This window comes from Monodelphis domestica, chromosome 5, assembly GCF_027887165.1.
Source record: "Monodelphis domestica isolate mMonDom1 chromosome 5, mMonDom1.pri, whole genome shotgun sequence".
Taxonomy (NCBI): domain Eukaryota; kingdom Metazoa; phylum Chordata; class Mammalia; order Didelphimorphia; family Didelphidae; genus Monodelphis; species Monodelphis domestica.
In genome coordinates, this window is record NC_077231.1 from 233,094,577 (window position 1) to 233,116,382 (window position 21,806).

At 40.6% G+C, this 21,806-nt stretch overlaps 1 protein-coding gene across 4 annotated transcripts in view; it reads left to right on the forward strand.

Annotated features, from left to right (window-relative positions):
* DPP6 (dipeptidyl peptidase like 6) overlaps window positions 1–21,806 on the forward strand; it is a 1,262,248-nt gene that overhangs the window by 1,209,398 nt on the left and 31,044 nt on the right. For all 4 annotated transcript variants that reach the window (XM_007504650.3, XM_001364425.4, XM_007504651.3 and 1 more), the window contains exons 18-19: window positions 8,261–8,359; window positions 20,549–20,618. In XM_007504650.3, coding sequence (XP_007504712.1) covers window positions 8,261–8,359; window positions 20,549–20,618 — 169 coding nt within the window. The remainder of the gene's footprint in view (window positions 1–8,260; window positions 8,360–20,548; window positions 20,619–21,806) is intronic.

Genomic DNA, 21,806 nt, shown 5'->3' on the forward strand with positions numbered 1-21,806 from the left:
GAGATTTTACCTATTGTGAATTTTGATCTATCGAATGGATAGAGGGGAGTGTTGGAGTGGGACAGGTCTTGGGATTTCATCAGTGTAGGAAGTGTCTGTTAAGAACTTCCACTGAAGCAAATGGATAGATACCTTCTTTGAAATGGTGTTAGAGAGATGCTGAGGGCAATGAGAGGTTGAGTGACTTAAGTCAAAGGTTTATACTTCAGTACTGATCTTTCTAATTCTCAGACTAGCCCTCTCTCTATACACTGGTCCATGAATTTTCCCCTAGGAATCCAACAGAATATTAGCCTTGGGGTTCAAAGAACCAGATCCTGGCACTATTTCTGTGGCATGCCTTAAGAAAATCATTCTTCCATTTGGTGCCTATGATGTTTTCATCATAAAGGCTGCCATTAGTCCTTTTATTAGGGATTTCTCTGTGTTTGGCTTTGTGGTGGAAACCTGGAACAAAGCCTGGTACAGAAATTCAAAGAGACAGAGACAGAGAAAACCTCAAAGAGATCCAGAAACAGTCTCTGAGGCACCATCTGGAGCTTTCAAATCATTCTTCAAGCCAGTTAAACCTGATGGTGCCCTAATGATACTCACTTGCATTTTTTAAAAACACATTTCATATTTTCTAAATACACTGGCCACCATTTTCTCAATTAACAATTACAATTCTGTGCTGAAAATGAATTAGGTATTATTAAGTGACTCACTGGATAACTTTCTGAGCCTGGAGTTAGGAAGACCCTAGTTCAAATCTAGCCTTAGAACCTGGCAAGCTTTGGGACCCTGAGAAAGTCACTTAAATCTGTTTGCCTTGGTTTCCTCCTCCATAAAATGAGTTGAGAAAAAATGCTAAACCATCTTTGCCAAGAAAACTCCAAAAATGAATCATGAAGAGTTGAACACAACTGAAAACAACTAACAAAATCCTTGCTTTACAACTGAAGCCTGGGAAGGAAAAGGGACTGCTCCACGTCACAATGGGATTTAGCACAAAAGCTAGAATTAGAAACTTGGTTTCCTGGCTTTTAGTTCACTACTTTTCACAATTTCATGATAACTGTTTCACTAAAGATGAGAATTTGCCATGTTTCCAAAGGGTGTGACTCAATCCCTACAATTTGTTTTAAATGTCCTTGAATGAGAAATACATGCCCAGAAACTCTAAGATGTGAATAAAAGTGGGAAGGGAAGTAAAAAAAAATGCAGTCAAGAACACTTGGTCTGACAGAGACAAGCTCAAGGCTGGTTGAAGGAGAGGGTCACAAAGTCATGTGACTGTCCCAGAATGGCAATGGATAAGCAGAGATCAAAAGCTGGTTCTGGTATTAAACTGATCTTCTGAATATTTCCAGGCTTGGCCATGTTTTCAGTTCTTACCACAGCTATAAAGATATAGGGAGTTCCTCATTAACTAGCTGGCTTTGAGCAAACCAACTACTCTGTCCCTCATTTCCCTGGTCTGTAAGGGGAAAGACATGGAAGAGATTTATTTCTAAAGTCTTTTCCAGCACTACCAGTCAGTGAGTCAACAAACTGTTCAGATTGACCAAAGTACTCAAAACAGCATTCTTTGTGATAGGGAAGAACTAGAAATGAAGGGGATACCAATTCATTGAAGGCCACTAGAAGGATCAGTGGATTGGACCTGTAGTAGAGAGACCAAACACTCACTGTGTGACTATGGACAAATCTCTTAACCTTCTTAGCCTCAATTTCCTTATCTGTAAAATGGGAATAACAATAGCACCTACTTCCCAGGGTTGTTCAAAGGAACAAATGAGGTAATTTTTGTAAAAAGCACTTAGCAGGATTTCTGGCACATAACAGGTCCTTAATACATGCTTATTCCTTCTCCTCCTACCCTTCTTCCTCCATCATTGATTGGGAAATGGCTGAAAAAAATAAGGGCATCTAAATATTAGATATTATAATATACTGAGGAAAATATGCAGAATTCATAGAAGCAAGGGAAGATATGTACAAATTGATGTAGAGTGAAACAAACCAAGAGAAATATATGATGTATATAAGATAAAAACATAGATAGATACATAGATGGATAGATACATAGATGGATAGATAGATAGATAGATAGATAGATAGATAGATAGATAGATAGATAGATAGATAGATAGACAGACAGACAGACAGACAGACAGTGATATAAATAGCTGGTGTGTGTTTTTCTGTGTTTAATGCCTACAGTAAGGAAAATTAAAAGATGACTAAAAAGTTCAGATCTTAGTAAAGAAAAAACAGATTCTCCTTGAAAACATAAAATAACAAATACCTCCCTCATCACAACAGAGAAGAAAGGTATTATGAGAAAAGAGAATTGTTTATGATATCAAATGTAATCCCATTATCCACAGTTTTTGCTCCATTGTTTTTATTTGTAAAAAAGAAAGGCTCAGTCAGAATGGGAAAGGAGACCCCTCAACTTAGCAATGAATGTGATGTTAAAAGAAAAGGAGTTCCTAAAATATACTTAATTTAAAAGAGAGAGGAAAGGGACAACTAGGTGTCTCAATGGATAGAAAGCCAGGCCTAGAGATAGAAGGTCTCAGTTTCAAATCTGGTCTCAGACACTTCCTAGTTGTGTGACCCTGGGCAAGTCACTTAACCCTATTTGCCTCTGTTTCCTCATCTGAAAATGAGCTGGAAAAGGAAATGACGAACCACACCAGTATCTTTTTTTTAACCCTTAACTTCCATCTTAGAATCGATACTGTATATTGGTTCTAAGGCAGAAAAGCATCCAGTATCTTTTCTAAGAAAAGCCAAATAAAAGGTCTATGAAGAATCAGACATGATGACTGAAATAACTGAACAACAATAAAATTGCTAATCCCTAGGTATGTAAAAAGAAAAAAGGTTTTTATAGTTTGGCCTTCACAGGAGCAAACATATATTGTCATGTTGACAAATGTATTCATTTAGATAAGGGATGCTTTGCATAGTCTGCCTGGTGGTCTGAGGGCCATCCGGCTGGACCTCTTACAGCATGGGTATGCATGAGTTGGGCCCATCCCTGCAGTGCTGGCATGGAGTCAAAATTAACTTAGGCCAACACTCATTGATATTTCCTCCACAGTGCCACTCATCTTGCCATTCAGTCTGATGAGGGCTTTCTTTGCAGGGGCAAGTGAGATAGGAGACACACATTATTTTTTGGTGCTCTGATCATCAGGGTTGGCAAAGTGCTGTTCTTTCACTAGTTCCCCACAACAACCCTATGAGATAGTGACATGGGCACTGAACCTCCAGAAGCTCAGGCAAACTATTATCAGGGAAATTCCTTTACTCCCTCACATCCTCGTGATTCCTATCCTAAAACATCCAATGACCCCTATAGGATCCTGAGATGATTGTCCTCCTTTGATCCTCCTTTAGATTTAAGATGGACAGAGAGATGCACCTCCAGGCTACACCTCGTTTCTATCAGGCTACATCTCAGACATCTGTCTGTTCCCTGAAACTAAGGCATCTTTATGAGGGTCATTCCCTATGTCTCCAGGCAGACCCCAGTTAGATTACTCCCCTCCCACCCCACCAAATGCCTGAGTGACTACCACTCTAGAGGCACGGCCACACTATGACACAGTATTTGTTGCAATAGTATAAAATCCCCAGAATTGATGGGTTCAGGGAGCAGCTTTCCATCTTGCTGATCCACCTGTACCATCCTCCTGGCCATTTTCAACATTACTCTCTAAATTAATAAATTTCTCTTTTTATTTTTAAGCTAAGTTTTGGAGTCTGGCATTCTTGCAAAAGGTATCCCTCCCGAACCCTAGGGGTGCACCTCTTCACCCCCATGACAATATGTCTGATTATTATTCACATTTTACAGATGAGGAACCTAAGCCAGAGAGAGGTCAAATGGCTTGCCCAGAGTCACACAGCTAATAAGTGTCTGAGGCAGAATTTGAACCTTTCTAACCACCTAATTAGGCAGCTTAGGTGGCATGGCAGATAGAGTGTCAGGCCCCAAAGTTAGAAAGACTCATCTTCCTGAGTTCAAATCTGGCCTCTGACACTTACTGGCTATGACCCTGGGCAAGCCACTTAATTCTGCCTCAGTTTCCTCCTCTGTAAAATGAACTGGAGGAGAAAATGTCAAACTACTCCAGTATCTTAGCCAAGAAAACATCAAATGTGGTCACAACGAGTTGGATACAATTGAAAAATGACCGAATAGCATTACCATTACTAACTACCTAGATGCCTCTAAGAGTTAAAACTTAGAACTCATCTAGTTACAAATGGAGAAACTGAGGCCCACAAAGAAAAAGTGACTTGCCCAAAGCTATGCATCAAATATTTGAAACCAGGTTTTCTGACTCCAGTGTCCCACATTGCAAAGCTGTTGAAGTATCTTGGGGTCCTTGAGAAACAGAACTTAGAATGGATCAAATGAAGAACTCTCAACATCCTTTTCCATGACTCTTTTTTTATTGCTTTCCTCTTTTGAAACCGTGGGACTAGCCATAGGGAAAAGACATAGGAAGATTACCTGAGCCCTACATTCCCAACCCCTCCAAGATTAGCTGAGCTAGAAAAAGAAGAGGGAGGAAAGGAGGGAGAGAGACAGACAGACAGACAGACAGACAGACAGACAGAGACAGAGACAGAGAGAGAGTCAGAGAGACAGAGAGAGACAGAGAGAGAGAAAATTTTATGTACGTGAATTAGATTCCCACAAACAAATGAAACAACCTTCTCTACTTGTTAAGAGCCAGTGTGAATTTTTTGGTGTTTTAAATTGAATATCGGACTGAAGAGTGGGATTGGACTAAAGAGTGAAAGAGAAAAAAAAAAACAAAAACCAAGAACATAAGAAATTTACCACTTCTGTAGGATAGCAGTCAACAAGAAGGCTAGTGTAGACTACGTCTTAAAGCAGACATTGTCAAAAACACAGCTGCCTGCCCACAACACTCCCAAACGTGGATGAACCAGAATAAAATATAACTGAGAAATAGTTGGCAAAACAAATAAAAATATGATCAAACAGCAATCATGTTAAAATGTGGTCTTTGAAGTTAATATGTGCCCACATACATTCATATTGAATTTTAGCAGTCCCCATTTCTATTTGAGTTTGTCTTTAAGGGTCAGGAGCCTACACTTCCATGCCAGAAAAACCTGTTGTTATAAAGAGGGGAAAAGCACTCCTTTAAGAACCACAAAAGTAGGACCTGACATATTTTAGATCCTTTGATATATAATTTAGGATACTCAAAGGTAGTTAATATCCAGGTTGGGAAGTATAATAAAAATAGGATATAAGCACAAACATAGAAAAAAAAACATTACAGGGCAGCTTTGTGGCTCAGTGGATAGAGAACCAAGCCTAGAGGCAGGAGTTCATGGGTTCAGATTTGTCCTCAGATGCTTCCTGACTGTGTGACCCTAGGCAAGTCACTCAATCCCAATTGCCTAGCCATTACCACTCTATTGCCTTGGAAGCAATACTAGTATCTATTCTAAGAGAGAAGGTTAAAGTTTAAAAAGAAAAGAAAAGGTAATAGGAATGATTTTTTCTACCCATTTCATTCTATAGATGAGGAGAGTAAAAAATCTCAGTGGTCTGGCTGCAGATCAAATAACAAGGTAAGGTGAAAGTTGAAAATAGAACCCATGTCTTCTGATTCCCAAATCAGCACTCATTCCACTATACTAAAGGTATAATAGAAAACTAATGGTCCACCTTATGCAGAAGTAGAATGGATAGCCAACTGGGGGTAGATAGATAGTGCAAAAGATAATACACTACCTGGAGACAGGAAGACCTGAGTTCAAATCCAGTCTCAGACCCGAGCTGTTGTCATATTTATTGGGAAATGAAATAGGATTGGGGAAAATGGGGATAAATGGGGAATAATGGGAGGTTTGTATAGGGGTAAGGAGGAGTTAAGGGGAGAGAGGGAATATTGCTTGGTGAGGCAAGGGAGGGAGATGCCCCCTGCTGAGAGGAAACAGCAGGGGTCCAAAGAGATCTGTTTGTCTTTGAATGACTGAACTGAAGTTCAGCTCCCTCCATGACCAGAAAAGATAGTCCACTTATCTGACTGCAAATTCAAATAACATAAAGTTTAATAATCCAGTTGGAATTGGAGTTTTTCCTAGTTTCAGAGTATAGGGCCAGGCTCTAGAGGCTGGCGGAGGGTTTGTCCCACTCCCGTCTACTCTTGTTGTTCTAATTCAGAATCTTAGCAATAGACAGAAAGCAAACAAGAACAAATCTGACCTTCAGAAGCCTGTGTCTTCCCTAGACAAGTCACTTTATACCTCTATTTGGCCCAGTTTCCTCAACTATAAAGAAAAAATGGAGATAATAATAGCATCCCAGGGTTGTTGTGAGGCTTAAATGAGATAATATTTATAAAGTGCTTAACACAGTAAACTCAATAAATGCTTGTTTTCTTTCCTTCCAGCTACTGGGTATGATTGCAGGTGCCTGGGAAAGGCTCCCTTTCAGAATGAGATTAAACATGCAAACACTATCACTGAAAGAAGGAAGTCACCAACTTCAGTTCATTCACACAAAAATATACATTGTTGACATCAGGTCCTTTCCTAAACAGAGACTGGCATCCTCTTGGGAACTGTATACATATAAGCAAACATTAGATATATACAAAGTAATTTGGGTGTAGGCGGGACAGGCATTGCCTATTTGATAGATCAGAAAAAAACTACTTGTAGGAAGTAATTCTTGAGCTAGAGAGAACATTCCAGGCATGAGGAGAGCTTATGTCAGGAGACAGAATATACATATGAAGAACAGAAAGCAGAGATATTAGCCTATAACATGTAGGATTTAGGATGGAGAGGACAGTGAGGAGAGAGAAATATGCAAACAGCAGCCTAGAAATCTATGTTGGAACCAGATTGTGAACAGCTTTAAATGTCAGAGAAGTCTGAATTCTGTTCGTGAGGATAAAGAGAGTCATGAGAGTTTTTTTGAGCAGGAGATTAACATAGTAGAACTTTTATTCATACCAGTTTAGGCAGTTACATGAACAAAAAGTTGATATGGGTTCATTAGAGACACCCACAGTTAACCTTAGACAAAGGTTGGAGGAGCCACTGAAGCAGGACACACCACCAATTGACTCACTGAATTTTTCCACCTTTCAGTCCATTGGGTTGGTGTAATGTAGACATGAGCAGCAGCAGCATCTCCCCCTTGTTTCACAAACTCCTAAGTGACCTCAGTGAGCTCTATATCAGCTTCAGAGATGAAAATTGTTCCTTCTGAAACCTCCCTATTATAATGGGAAGTTTAACCTTCTGGGGACTTCATGCAGGCAGGAATAATTCCCTCTGTGTGCTCATGTGGTGATTGTGTTGCTTTTTGAAAGAATGCCTGTCAGAGGATGATTTAATGGCTCCAACATTGCCTGTGATAAATGATCCATTCTTTATAGCATTCCTGAAGCTCTGCTATTTCAGACTGATTTGACAAATGGAAGAGACACTTGACTTGGTGTATTCTGGTTTGATGTTTTTGTTTTTGTTTTTGTTTTCTCCCAAGTTAAAATGTTAGCATGTACCCACCAACAAGAAAAAGGAAGTGGTATGGTTTAAGCATAATTTCAATTAGATGCAAGAAAGTACAATAGTTTACATATTAGTACAATTGCAGAAATATACATGGGAAAACTTAATGTAATTAGTTTTAACATTTCTCAGTGTCAAAAGAAAATAGAATTGTTTCAAGTCTTCCTGAAAAGAAGTGGAGAATCTCATCATTTTAGGGGGTAAGATTTGAGACAGGCTCGGACAAAACCAACTGGGACAAATCCCAGGCCATTTCAAGCTTTACTTTGAGGGGCCTAAAATGAACAAAAGGATCAAGTAAATCAATAAAACTAGAATGAAGAATCAAATAACTCTCCCAGATAACTTTCAGTTAAATTGAAGAATTTAAATGAAATTTTCCCTGGGCAATAATTGACATTCCAGTCTTCTTCCTCTCCAAGTTTATGATGGTTATTACCTTTAGTAAGTATAGTGAACAGGAGCATGATTTGAATCCTGAATCAATTTCTTGCTACCACTATGATTTTAAGTAAATCTCTTAGACTCTCTGGGCCTCAGTTTCTACATCTCTAAAATGAAATGTTTGAACTAAATGGCCTCTCAAGTACATTGTAACTCTAAATCTGTGATCCTATAAGTGCAAAATAGGCTCCCTCTAGGAAGCAATTTCATTGGGTTTCTCTCTGTCATTGTTTTCTCTCTCTTTCAGAAATCTTTGAGCTGGAAGTAAATGCCCATGTACAGAAGACTATTAGTGACCGGCAGATGCCTAAAATTGAATACAAAAGTATTGAGATCGAAGATTACAGTAAGTACTGGTTTTTCTTTTTTTCCCTTATTTTTCATTACCATTCCTGCTCAGAAATGACTCAGCTGTCAGTAGAAGATTGCTTTGTCTAATGACTTATGTGAAAGAATACCATATTATCCGAATAATGATAGTTTCTGCTCTCCAAACAGCTGGAAATGAGTTGTTTGGAAAAAATGATTTGAAATGATAGCCAGCTAGGGAGAGATTCAGGGAGGCACAGAAAAAAGAATTATACTGACTCTATCAATTGACAAGTATTTATTGAGCACCAAATACTTGTCCAAAATGATGCTAGACACTACAAGGGATAAAAGAGAAGCATAAGGTCTCTCTGTTCCCTAAGTTTACTCTCCCATTTAGATGGGAGAAAGAGATATTCTTTCCTCCTTATGACATTTATATATTGTTTCTATCTCTCTGGCTGCTTCTTCAATGGTTCCTCATGCTCTTCTCACCTTTCATACTTGGATAGGTCTCAAAATTCTGTCCTTGGCCTTTGCTCATCTCTCCCTAAACTTTATTCTTTGAAAATATACTCTTAAGATTTAACCATTATTTTTAAGAAAATCTCTCCCAGATCTCTTACTCTAGACTTGACATCTCTCTTGGACTCTAGCATCTTCAGTAGTCTACTGGGCTTTTTTACTTAGTTTTCCCACCATCACTGGAACTTCAACACTTATAAGATTGATCTGATGTCTTTCACCAAACTCCAGTCCCCTGTTATAGTTTCCTTATTTCTGTGAATGGATCACAGAATCAGAACCAAAAAAAGGAGCTTCAAAATCATCTTACACACACATACACACACATTTGACCGATAAGAAGACTCAGAAAGTGCCATTCCAGTCAACAAATTTGATTTCATAGACAATTCAACTCACCATTTTTTAAGCATCAAGTAACTACAAGGTATTATATTAGATACAAAGGAGACCAGGTCAAAAACATCCATCCATTATTACCAGAATTGAATGTTGCCAATATCAATAACAAGAACTCCAGGCTGTTTCCCATACCGAGGCTATGAAAAACAGGGGGGAAACAAGAAAAGCATAAACTTTCTGAGTTAGTATCTGACCGGTCCCTCAATGACTGAGTTGTGTTTTGAAAGAAAGGAAGTGCAAGAAAACTAGATGAGACTCTTTGTGACATAGTAATGCAGTTCCAGTTAGACTGGCTACTTTTCCACTAGATTCAGGGTATCCTGGGGTTCCTGCAGACCACATTCAATTGTAGGGGTAGCCTTATATCTTTGGCTCATATTACCCTCACCAAAACTTTGCTCTGAGATAATGATCAGATCCAGCTCATATTTTGATCTCCATAAATGTGGGGAAATGGGTCCCCAGATCCATACAAATACTCAGGAAAACAAATGTATTTATCATGCATGGTACAGCTTTTGCCAGTCAACAGACATGCAAAAATAATGGGGTTTGTGGACCCCTATAAAAATCACAATTCTCTTTGTCCAACGTCTACTTTTTGACAAAATCCTCACATCTCCTAATCAGCACCATCTGTTGTGTTGTACTCAACATGTGTTGTGTTGTACTCAAGAGAGTACCTCAAGAGAACCAAGCTTAATATTGCCAGTGCAATGACCCACCAACAGTCCAGTGAGTCCCTTTTTCCCACAGGGAACACTGTACCTCTCCACACACCAGTCATATGGAGTGACTCACAATCCCCTCAGGTGGGAAACATTACTTGGACTAACTAAGCAACATGCCTGGCATTCTTGTGAGTCCCTCTCTTACCTCACTGAAGCCCTCTGAGAGCTTAGACTATCCCAGAATGGTCAACACACTTGCAGCTCCTAGTCAGCTCCTTCACAATGAACGTGCCCTGTTCATATTGACTCACTGATCATATAACTGCAGTGATTGTCAGAACATATGTCTGTCATTAAAAGTTTTGGAGGAGAGGGAACCCCACATCTGCCAACTATATTCTCAGGAGCTCCCTTAAAGAGGGGAAGAAGGGATGAAGGTAAAATCCTCAATGAAGATTCCTGTTATGGGCCAGAATAAAGGGAGCTCTTCCCAACAGGGCCTGAGCCAATTAATTCATCTTCAGGGCAGCCCCCATCAATAAATTCATTCTTCAGGAGGTACCACAGCAGGTTTCAAGTCAACTAACTCACCTTGGAGGCAACCCCAGTCACTATGACTTAACCAGAAGACTTTGATCTTCTCTACTAGGTGCCAGCGGGTATGTCAGTATCCTCCATAGGGAGATCTTTACAAGCCAAACAAAGGCTCACCTCCTTGTAATCTCAAGTTGATTGGAGAACTCCCCCAATCAACCCTTAACACTAAAAATTATTTATTTAGTGCTGTAATATCTATACTCGGAACTAAGGTTGCAAAGATAAAAACAAAACTGGGCAATTTTTCTGTGTTCCATGTCTTGTATGTGTCCATGGAGTTAATATCATGTGTTGGGCTGGAGGTAAACTCCTCAAAGTCCTTCGCATCAAATCCATCAAAGGGCTATGCAGTAATGACTCTATTACAGGATGAGAGACAAATAAATCCTTGATATTACCTTTTGAGCCCTTCCTTTCTCATTTGTGTGTATCTGCAATCAGAGGCCAGGAGACCCTGACCATTAATAATCAGTGGGTCACAGGAAATACCATCATATCATATGGTTTATCCCCTCTGACACCTCCTGCAGAAGACACTTGCCATCTGTGGGTGTTCCGCAGTGCAAGCAGTTTATAGTTATTCCCATAAAGGTAACATACACTTTTATAGCTGACAAAAATGAATTCTGAAACTGAGAGCCATTGTGAGCTGAGAAGAGATGATGGTAATGTAAATATTTATAAAGGGCCTGAGGGAGAGCTTAAAGGATCTCTTTGCTGGGCATCCTTTGGCTAGAGATGTAGCTGCCTTAATTTATATGACAGGTCAGTGGAATCATTGACTAGAATAAAGGAAGAGGGGTTAAACCAGACCCAGGAAGACTTCATTGAATTAGCAGGAGAGCCCTAAACCCATGCAACCTAAGCAGTATTTGGGGGACTGGGGGAAGAATAGACCTTGATCTCAAGTTCTTGTCCTTGCTGCTTCTTCAGGGAGTTGATTATTATTGTGGTCATAATCACAATAATCATGTCTAGGATATCAGTTCAAAAACAAATTAATTCCTCTATCTTTTGAGTAATATATTATCACTTAGGCAATAATTTACAAGCTATTCTGCTTTAGGAAAATAGAGATGTCCACTGTGTTTCTAGAGTGTTTCAGAAAGCGTCCATAGGTTGAAGTTCCCCATCAATATTATATTTCCCTGTGCCCTCTTTGAGATGTTTCTTGAGCTGTTCCTTTATTGCTTTTTATTGGCTGCGTAAAGAATTCTTTACCTTTTTTGTATGTCAGAGACCCTGTTGGCAATCTGGTAAGGCCTATGGATCCCTTGCCACAATAATGTTGTAAAATGCATAAAACAAAATACAGAGGATTACAAAGGAAACCAATTATAGTTTTAAATTAGCTCATGGTCCCCAGGTTATGAACCAAATGTACTATAGTATCCCTTCTGTTATTTTTCATTCACCTTCACTGAAATTGGTCTGCATCTTCTCCCCTCCTTTTCCATATAAATTTTCATTTTTTTAAACTCAGACATTCTGTCTTAGAATCAATACTGTGTATTATTTCAAAGCAGAAGAGTGGTAAGGACTAGGCAACTGGGGTTAAGTGATTTGTCCAGGGTCACATGGTTAGAAATTGTCTGAGGTCAAATTTGAACCCAAGACCTCTCATCTCTATGCCTGGCTTTTAATCCATTGAGCCATCTAGGTGCCCCCTCCATATATTTTTTAAATACTAACCAGCTCTTTTTAAAAAATCATTGGTCCAAGCTATATTTCTATACTCTTCCATAGCCCTATTGTAGACATGAGTCCCACCCCAACTATTAATTAACTCCTTGCATTAAGACCTTTAGCCACAATGTTTGTTACCCCTACTTTGTGCATATGTCTAGAGATATCTAAAACTTTGAGATCTACTTCTGACTCTGATGTTGGATATTGCCTCCTGGAAATTCCTGGTCCTCTCTTCAGATAAATTCCCAGCCTTAGTCTGAGAGAGAAAAAAATTTATATGTGCCTATATATATGTATACATACATATACACACATTTCCCCAGCTCATAATAATCTCTGACTCCTCTGAACTTCCATGGCTTTTTTGCTATCTACCAATTACCTAGTACTTAACAGATGCTACATTGTTTTGTCGTGTATATTCCTAGTTATGACCTTTATCCTAAAATGAATAGAAGTCCCTTAGATATTTTCTTTCTTTCTAAGCCAGTCAGTCAATAAGCACCTACTGTGTGCCAGGCACTATCAGTCTCTACCTTAATCTTATGGGGAGAGATAAAATGCAAACAACTATGTACAAATAAGCAATATATAGGACAAATAGGAAATAATCAACAGAAGAAAGGTAAAATTTTGCACAATGCTTTTTATATAATCGATGCTCAATAAATACTCTGATGATTATATGATGAAAACTTGCAAAAACTAGATTCCATTTCCTAAAGCATTTTTAAATTTTATTTTAGTATTTTGTTTTTATTTTATGATTTAGTAATATTACTTGAGTAATATTTTTATTTGTTATTTTAATCATATTGTCCTAAGAAGCTAGAAAACAAAAAAAGATTTTCATATTTGCCCTCAGCTATTCAGTAGATTCAACTAATGAAGAACCACATTCACCAGTCATTCTAGTTAATGGAGGTTATACTGACTTCCTTGGGAATTGTATCCTGAAAACTGGCAGTGATCACTGGGCATTAAGCATTTTCAGTGTATTCTGTGCTCAAAGGAGCCCAGACAGGGCTTGCTTGTAGAGAACAGGGCATTCTTCTGCTCTCTAGGTACTTAGAGACAAGGATAGTGAGACATCCCTCCCATGGCAGATATGCATAGTGACCTTAGAGTTCATTTAATCTAATCCTCTAAGTGGCAAAGACAGAACTAGAACCCAGTTGTCCTGATTACTTTCCACTACTCAATATGTTGCCTTTCCCAATTAATTTCTTGCTCTTTACCACTATGGGAAGGAAACTAGACTAACAGTTGGTGGGGGAAGGGGCAACTGGGAGTGGCAGTTGGGTCTTGTGACTAGCACTTCCTTCCTGTCGGGTGGGACTTGCTTCCTGGCGTTGGAGGAGGGAAAAACTCATTCAGCCCAGTCTAGAATGGTGAGCCTCTTCTTGGTTCAGCCCGAAGATTCAGGCCCATTCATCTCTGAAGGTCAGACCTCGTTGCTTTCTGTGTACTGCTAAGATTCTGAATTAGACAAAGCGAGGACTGATATAGAGTAGAAGGGAGTGGGACAAACCCTCCACCAGCCTCTGGGGCCTGGCCTCAGGTCTGAAGCTGAGAAAAAACTCCAATCCCAACTGGTTATTAAACTTTATATTATTTGAATTCACAGTCAGATAAGTAGACTATCTTTTCTGGGTATAGAGGGAACTGAACTTCAGTTCAGTCATTTCAGGACAAATAGTCCTTATCGGACCCCTGCTGCTTCCTCTCAGCAGAGGGCATCTCTCTCTTTTGCCTCACCAAGCAATATACCCTCTCTCCCCTTCACTCCTCCATACCCCATACAAACCTCCCATTATCCCCCTATTTTCCAATCCTCCATTTCCTTTCCCAAATAAATATAACAACAGATATCACAGAAGAGAGAAATGATGAAGAGAGAAAACCCATTTCTTTCCCATCCAGAATAGGGGACATCTTTTGCCCTAATCATCCACCAAGAGTCCTTTAGAATCCAGTTGAAATTCCTTAGGAAGAGTAAAGTCTCCTTTCATATTCTATACACCCCTTCCAAGGTGATGGCTGACCCTGAAGAGTGGGGGGGGGGGGGGGGGGAATAACTAACCAAAGATCAACTGACTTTCATATCTTTAGAATAAAAGACTACACATGTGGACTTCAGCATGCAGAATACCATGAATAAGAAGCCAGGAGACTCATGAAGAAAGAGACAGGTGCCATCCCATTGAAGAAGGCTGAGACCTCATCCATAGTCACAAATGTCTAACCAGTATCAAGCACACTGTCTTGGGTTTTTATTCACTCAGAACCTAATTTCAGTCAAAAATCTGAGTCTGTCCCAATCAGTTCTAGCATTTGGGGGCTTAAAAGAGGTTTTAACAATATAGTTAAACAGGCAAAGCCTAAAATGAGGCACTCAGTAGTGAGAGCATAGAGAAATATTAGCAAGAGGAATTGAAGGCAAAGGATCTGTTTGTGTCTCAGTCACCAAAGGAGGATAGCTACAATTGTATTGGAGTCATTAGGCCTCCAGTGTGATGGTCAAGTCATTACAAAAACAAGGTGAGGGACTGGAGAGGCTGCCAGAGACTTGGAACATTTGATGTGATTTCACCAGTGTTGAAGTGTGGACCACCAGAATCTTTTGCCTCTTCCACATAGAATCAGTTTAAAAACATGGATCATCAGTTTTATAGGGAGAGATTTGGGGGTACCCCCCTCCCATATTAGTTCTTGCTCAGGTGGGTCTAATTAGTTTTCCTTTTCTGACATGATGACCAAGAAATTCTGTCTGGCAAGGCTTTAGTTGTACAGGAACGGGGCATGAAAGCCTCCAGAAAAGAACAAGTGGAGGATGATGGGACAAAAGCAGCTAGCTCAAAGTGACCTTATAGGTTTCAGAGAGCTTCTTTGCCCACCACCAGAATTATTTTTTTTGTTTTGTTGGATTATTATAAGGTTCTGATGAAAAAGAGAGAAACTCTTAAGGAACCCTTGTCTAGAATCTAAAGCTGTTTTCAGGCCATTGGGCCAGATTTCCAAGGTCTGCCTTTCGGCTTATCAGTAACAGAAGCAGCCCAGCCCATGTTTTATGGATATTTAAATGATAAAGTCCATCCCCTGCCTTTCTGCTTGTCCCTGGGCCATTGATCCAATTTGCAATGCATTAGTATGCAACCAGAATAGGTAATTAGACCTTGTGTCAGAAAATGATTGCCAAGCAAACGTGTCTAGCCTGTGGTGAACCTGTATATTAATCATATTGAAAATGCCACTAATTCTGAGTTAATTGCTAGGCCTTTGGTAATCTGGGCTGTATTTACCATCAGCAAACAAATGCCAAATTTAAGGAGGAAGGTTTATGTAGTTTTGTTTGGGGAGAAAGAACCCAGTGGGGAGATTTTTTTGTCATTGGTCTTTGATTTTTTTCTGGAGGCAGTTTTCACTAGCTGGAGAAATAGATCCAAAAGACCTTGGATTCTGACAAGGCCCAGCTGGGGCTTCAGAGAGGCCCATAACCAGGCCACCTTCAAGTATCCCTTCCGGCACAGAGAGACAGGCTCTCCATATCCATCCAGCAATTAGCACTGCCATCTTGCTTTGGTCCATAGCCGCCCCCCTTGTCTTCTCTTCTCTCTTCCTTGTCCCTATCTCACCCAGGATCTGTTTTCTTCTTTCTCTCCCCTCCAATCCCTTCAAATATTGATTCCCAGCTGGGACACTGACACTGCTGCCTAAGGGGAAAATAACAGAGATGGGAAGATGTTTAATTGTGTGTTGTGCAAGCGATGCATGACAAAGTGACTCACGGAGCCCTCGGGGTTTTCATTTCTTGCTGCCTGTGATGTTGCTGTTAATAACCCCTCGCATTTGTACATCCACAATACATGATCTCCCTGAATCTTCACAATGAACTCGTAGGTTTGGGAGTTCAGGTATATTTATCCCCGGGTTATAGATGAGGAAATTGAACAACAGAAAATGTAAGTGATTTATCCGTGGTGAAACAATAAGCCAATGGCAAAGCTGAAGCTGGTCCCCAGGTCTCCCGATGACTTCCAGTCCTTAGCTGCAGCGCCTTACTTTCTTACCTGTCACACTCTCTTCCTTATTCTCCCTGCTCTTAAACAAATCCTCTGACTCCTTAACTGGGTCAATCTTATTCAATTCAGCAAGCATTTACTAAGCTATTGAATGCAGTATGAACACTGCAAGATACTTGGGGAGATGTAAAGTCTAGAAAAAATATAGATCCTGACCTCAGAGAAATTATGGGCTAGTAGGGAGATAAGATACAAAGACAGGGAGATCATTCCCCATAATATATGATAAAGTGCTTCAGGCAGGTAGAGAACAAAGTGTTGGAAGAAGGCCTTTATCGGTGGGGGTATCTGGAAAGGCCTCATGTAGAAAGTGGAATTTGAATTTGGCTTTAAAGAACGGGAGGGAATTCAGCAGGCAAAAAGGGGAAGAATGTTCAAGAAAATAATATGAGCAGAAGCACAGAGATAGGAACAAGCAGGGCATGTTCAAGAGATAAAGGTGGTTTCAAAGATGTGCCAAGTACAAGACAAAGACAAGATAGCCCTGGAAAGGTAAGGTAGTGCCAGATTGTGAGGGGCCTGGAGAAGAGTAATATCACCAGAGCTGCATATAAAATTAGTGGACCCTCTGATTTCCCATGAACCTTTTTTTTTAAACCCTTACCTTCCGTCTTCCAAGGCAGAAGAATGGTAAGGGCTAGGCAATGGGGGTCAAGTGACTTGCCCAGGGTCACACAGCTGGGAAGTGTCTGAGGCCAGATTTGAACCTAGGACCTCCTGTCTCTAGGCCTGGCTCTCAATCTACTGAGCCACCCAGCTGCCCTCTCCCATGAACCTTTTAAGGCTTCTCTCTCCATACTCTCTCCCTTGGAAACCTCACTCACTTCCATGGATTGAACTATCACCTCTGCCTAAATGACTCCCAAGAGTGAATCTCTAGCCATGACCTCTATCCTGAGCTTCAGGCTCATACTTCTAACTGCCTACATACTCATATTTCCAACTGCATGACTGATTTATAACCTCTAAACCTAATATGTCCAAAACAGAGCCTATAATCTTTCCCTCAAAAATCATAATCTTTTGATGTCACTTTTTTTCCAGTAGGACCACCATTTACCCAGTTTCCATTGCTCAGAAGTTTGCCATTATCTTTAACTATTTTCTCTGTCATTACCACACTTCAGTTAAATCTTAATAATTCTGCTTCTATAATATGTCTCATCTGCCTCTCCTCTCTATCCCCGTTACTGCTGTGGCCCAGAATCCACTTGGAAGAGCCCAGAAGTACAAACACCCAGCACCACTGGAAATGCCTATTCCTCTTACCTGATCTCCTCCCTTTATCCTCTGGCCCTGGGCCTCCAAGAACCCATCCAAGATGCAGGAAGCTCAACAGGAGCATCCTCCTGCTAGCCTTCCCTTCACCCAAGACTCAGGCTACCAAGAATCCATCTCTAGCTTGAAAGTGAATTATATAGCCAGGCCTTATCATCCATCCTGCCACCACTTCCTAAAGTCCTCCAGGTCTTTCCAAATCCCCTACTTCTGCCTCTTCCGGAGCTCCCAGCACTATCATCTGATCTACTTGTATAACCTAAGGATCTATGAGCCTTGCCATCCTCTCAAAGGCCGAAAGAAAGAAAGAAAGAAAGAAAGAAAGAAAGAAAGAAAGAAAGAAAGAAAGAAAGAAAGAAAGAAAGAAAAGGAAGGAAGGAAGGAAGGAAGGAAGGAAGGAAGGAAGGAAGGAAGGAAGGAAGGAAGGAAGGAAGGAAGGAAGGAAGGAAGGAAGGAAGGAAAGAAAGAAAGAAAAGAAAAGAAACAGTTCCAACCATTGAGGAACTTAATTTCTGAGGGAGATAATACATAAATAAAGAGATACATGTAAGACATGATATATCATTGCAAATGGAAGCTAATCTTAGATGGAAAAGATAAAGGGACCAGGAATGACTTTGAGCTGAGTCTTGAAGCAAATCAAGGATTGAAGCAAATCAAGGATTCCAAGAAGCAGATATAGGAGTAGGGGGAGCATCCCAGGAATGAAGGACAGTCAGTGAATATGCATGGGGACTAGAGAGAGGGAGAGAAATATGTACCCAGAAAATTAATATGAAATTTGTGCAAAAAACATCCAAAGTCTTCTAGGCAGTGAGAGATAATAGAAACTGGAGAGATACATACAGCCTGGTATTCCTGAAGAAGGAGCCACTGGAGATGAGCCCTGAAGGAAGCTAAGACTTCTATGAGGCTAGGGTGAGTAGCAGAGAGAGACAACCTGTGGAAAGGAAATGGAAGATGGAAGATAGAAGACCAGGTAGAGAAAGCAGTGAGTTTAGTTTGGCTGGAATATCAGTACTGCTGGAAGAGAATAATGTAAATTAAATAAGCCTATGAAGGGAGGTTGGAGTCAGATTATTTAAGGACTTTCAAAGAAAAACAAAAGCATTTGCATGTTATCCTATGGGCATGAAGGGGACATTAGAGTGGTCCTTGAGCAGGGGAGGCATAGTCAGAACTGTGCTTCAGGACTATTGATTATGTAGTTATGAGACAATAATGGTAATTTCTAGAAAGCTTTAATGTTTGCAAGGCACTTGACAAATATTTCATTTTATCCTCACAACTCTGGGAGATGTTTTAACTACTATCCCCATTTTACAGATGAGGAAACTGAGGCAGACAGAAATTTAAGTGGCTTCCCCAAGGTATTACAGTTAGTATCTGGGGCTACTTTTGAGTGACTACTTTCCTGACTATAATAAAATAGTAAACTGAAAGAAACTATTTACTTCTTGAGATAGAGAGGATAAACTGAAGGGGAACCTGTTTGTTCACAATGGCTACTATTCTCTGGCTGGCTTTTACTATAGATGCTTCCACAGGGACCTGATGCTGCTTATTGGTAATGGAGGTAGAACAGAAATGCGGAGGGATGCTGCCACACAGGGATGCTGGTACACAGGGGACACTGCTTATAAGGGACTGCCCTGGGGTTTACTCTGGGGTCTGCCTATTGATTCCTACCGATAGCTGATGGGTCAATCTACTTCCACAACCCTTTCCTCCCTCACTCCCTCCCTTTCCAACCTCTTCCTTTTTCCTCCCTCACTTCCCAAATCTTCTTTGAAGCCTTTGGCTCCTTCCCTCCCTCCTGAGTGAACTATAAAGATACTCTAGTTGCTTTCTCAGCCAAGGGGTTTATTGGGATAACAGGATGGGAAACTGAGGTAAGAGGGACGAGGAATTTCCCTAATCTAAATGAGGTAAAATTGAGGGTTTGGGGGAGTCACAAGTGTGGTTCTTAGACAGTTAGAAAGATGGAGGTCAATCAATGGCTTTTCAAGATCTTCTTTCTTCTCCTTCACAACTCAGCCAGATCTCTCAGCTTAACCCCAGAAACAAACAAGTCTCTAAGTTTTTCCTGGCCAGCTCAAAAGCCAAATAGATCACCAACTCAAAAGCTTCTCCTCTGATCAGCTTCCACTGCTCAGAGTCAAAGACAAAGTCCAAAAGCCAAGTCAGTCTCACAAAAGTCTCTCAACCAGATTCAAAACCTCCAGGGAAAAAGAGTGGCTTCCAGTCAGAGACTCAGACCAGAAGCCCCCTCTCAGCTCCAACTGCTCAGAGCCAGAGAGACAGAGACTAAGTTCAAAAACTAAATTTGCCCCTCCAAGGTCCTTTCAGCCAGCTCAAACCTCCAAGGAAAAGAGTGGCTTCCAGTCAGAGACTCAGAGACCAGCAGCCCCTCCCCACTGTCAGCTCAAACTGCCACCAACTGGGGACATCCTGTTGGAACCCTGGCTTTGGCATTCTTTGCATCTTGGTCCACAAGACCTGCAAAACCTCTCTCTTCCTGTCTCTATCACATGACCCTTGACTGCAGCCAGTTCTCTTCTCTATCCATTGCCACATAGTAGAAGGCACTTCATAAATGTTTGCTGAATGAATGAAAGGTCAGAAGCCCCCCCCCCCAAGTTAAATCTGCTTCTAAAGTCCCATTGACTGATGTACTTGACCAAGCAGCATTCCCTTTTCTACATTAAGCACACTGATGCAGTCTAACAGTAAGAAGAATGGATGGAGTATCAGAAGTCATGGGTTTAAAGTGACACAAGAGCTCTGGGACAGTCATTTAACCTCTCTGAGCCAGTTTTCTCATCCTCAGAATGGGTATAAAGCACAGTCTGCCTTGCAGGACTGTTACAAGGAGAGCGTTTCATCAACTGTAAAGTGTTACATAAATGGGAACTATGTTTATTTATTATGGATTGGTGACTGATACTAAAATGTGACTATGTTTGTTCTGTTCCTGCCTAGCCTTGCCAATGCAGATCTTAAAGCCGGCCACCTTCACTGACACTGCGCACTATCCTCTGCTCTTGGTGGTGTGAGTATGACCTCCCTTTTCCTTGGGTTATTATAAAGCAGAGCATGAGTTATGGCCATGAAAATGCCAGGAACCAGGCACAATCTTCTCATTTATTTAGAAGTCTCTTCTGCCAGCACTTAGGGTCCTTGCACAAGGGAAAAGCTAAGCCTTCTTTAGTCTCTTCCCCTGGCAATTTTTCTGCCTTACCCTTAACTGGGAGCCAGTGCCAGCATATCAAGGATGAAGGAGAATTTGATCTAGTAAAGTCACTGAGGGGGAAAGAGCACTCCTGCCCAGTCACTGTAAGCCCAGAGAACAAAATCAGGATGTTCCTGGTCTGCTCTGGGCTCTATCCAAAAGGGCTTAATTACTGAAGTTCTAAAAGGACTTTATTCTGGGATAACCTCCCCTCTAAGGCAGTCTCACAGCATGGCCCCCAGGACAGAGTTTTAGGCTCCAATGAAGAATTAGCCCAGTTTCCTAACTTTCTTGATTGGTTTAAGACCTCCTCCTCCTCCTCCTCCTTTTTATTCAGCTGATTCTCACAGATGCTAATGGCCTCTATGATTCGCCAGACAAATGGTTTTTAACCCTGATCTCCAGGTTAGAAGTCCCCCAGAGTGTTTCCAGTGATGAGAGTAGGGAAAGAAGGTCTCTCCAAATGCTTGTCAAATTCCCAGAAAAGTCATTTTCCTTCACTTTTCTTTCTGAAGTAAATGCTATGGGACTTCATTCAAAGACTACCTCTGGGTATACTGACAGGCAAATCCCATCCTTTATGATCTGACAACTAAGTACGGGAAAAGGTTGGAAAACTACTTTTAGCTAATTTTCCTTCTCATATTCTCTAGGCTGTAAATCTAAACTGGATGTCAATGGTGTCCTAAAAGGGAACTAAAATAGAAAGGGACTAGTTTTTAAATGATGAAATTCAAATATAATGAAGACCACAATAATACAAATATAAATATGTCCCTTTACACACAGTAATACAAAGATGATTCAATACAAGAGTACAAATATTCCCTTTTAAACTTTCAGTTGTGCATATGTAGTAAAAGGGTTCTAGTAAGGTTCCTCAAATTCTCTGGGTGTCACGGGCATCTAGAAGAAACGGGACTGGAAAGGGCTTTAACTAGTATGGAGCCAACAAGGCTTTGACAAAGGGAAGCAGCATCCAAGAGTGCTATTTGTTCTTTGTTCCTG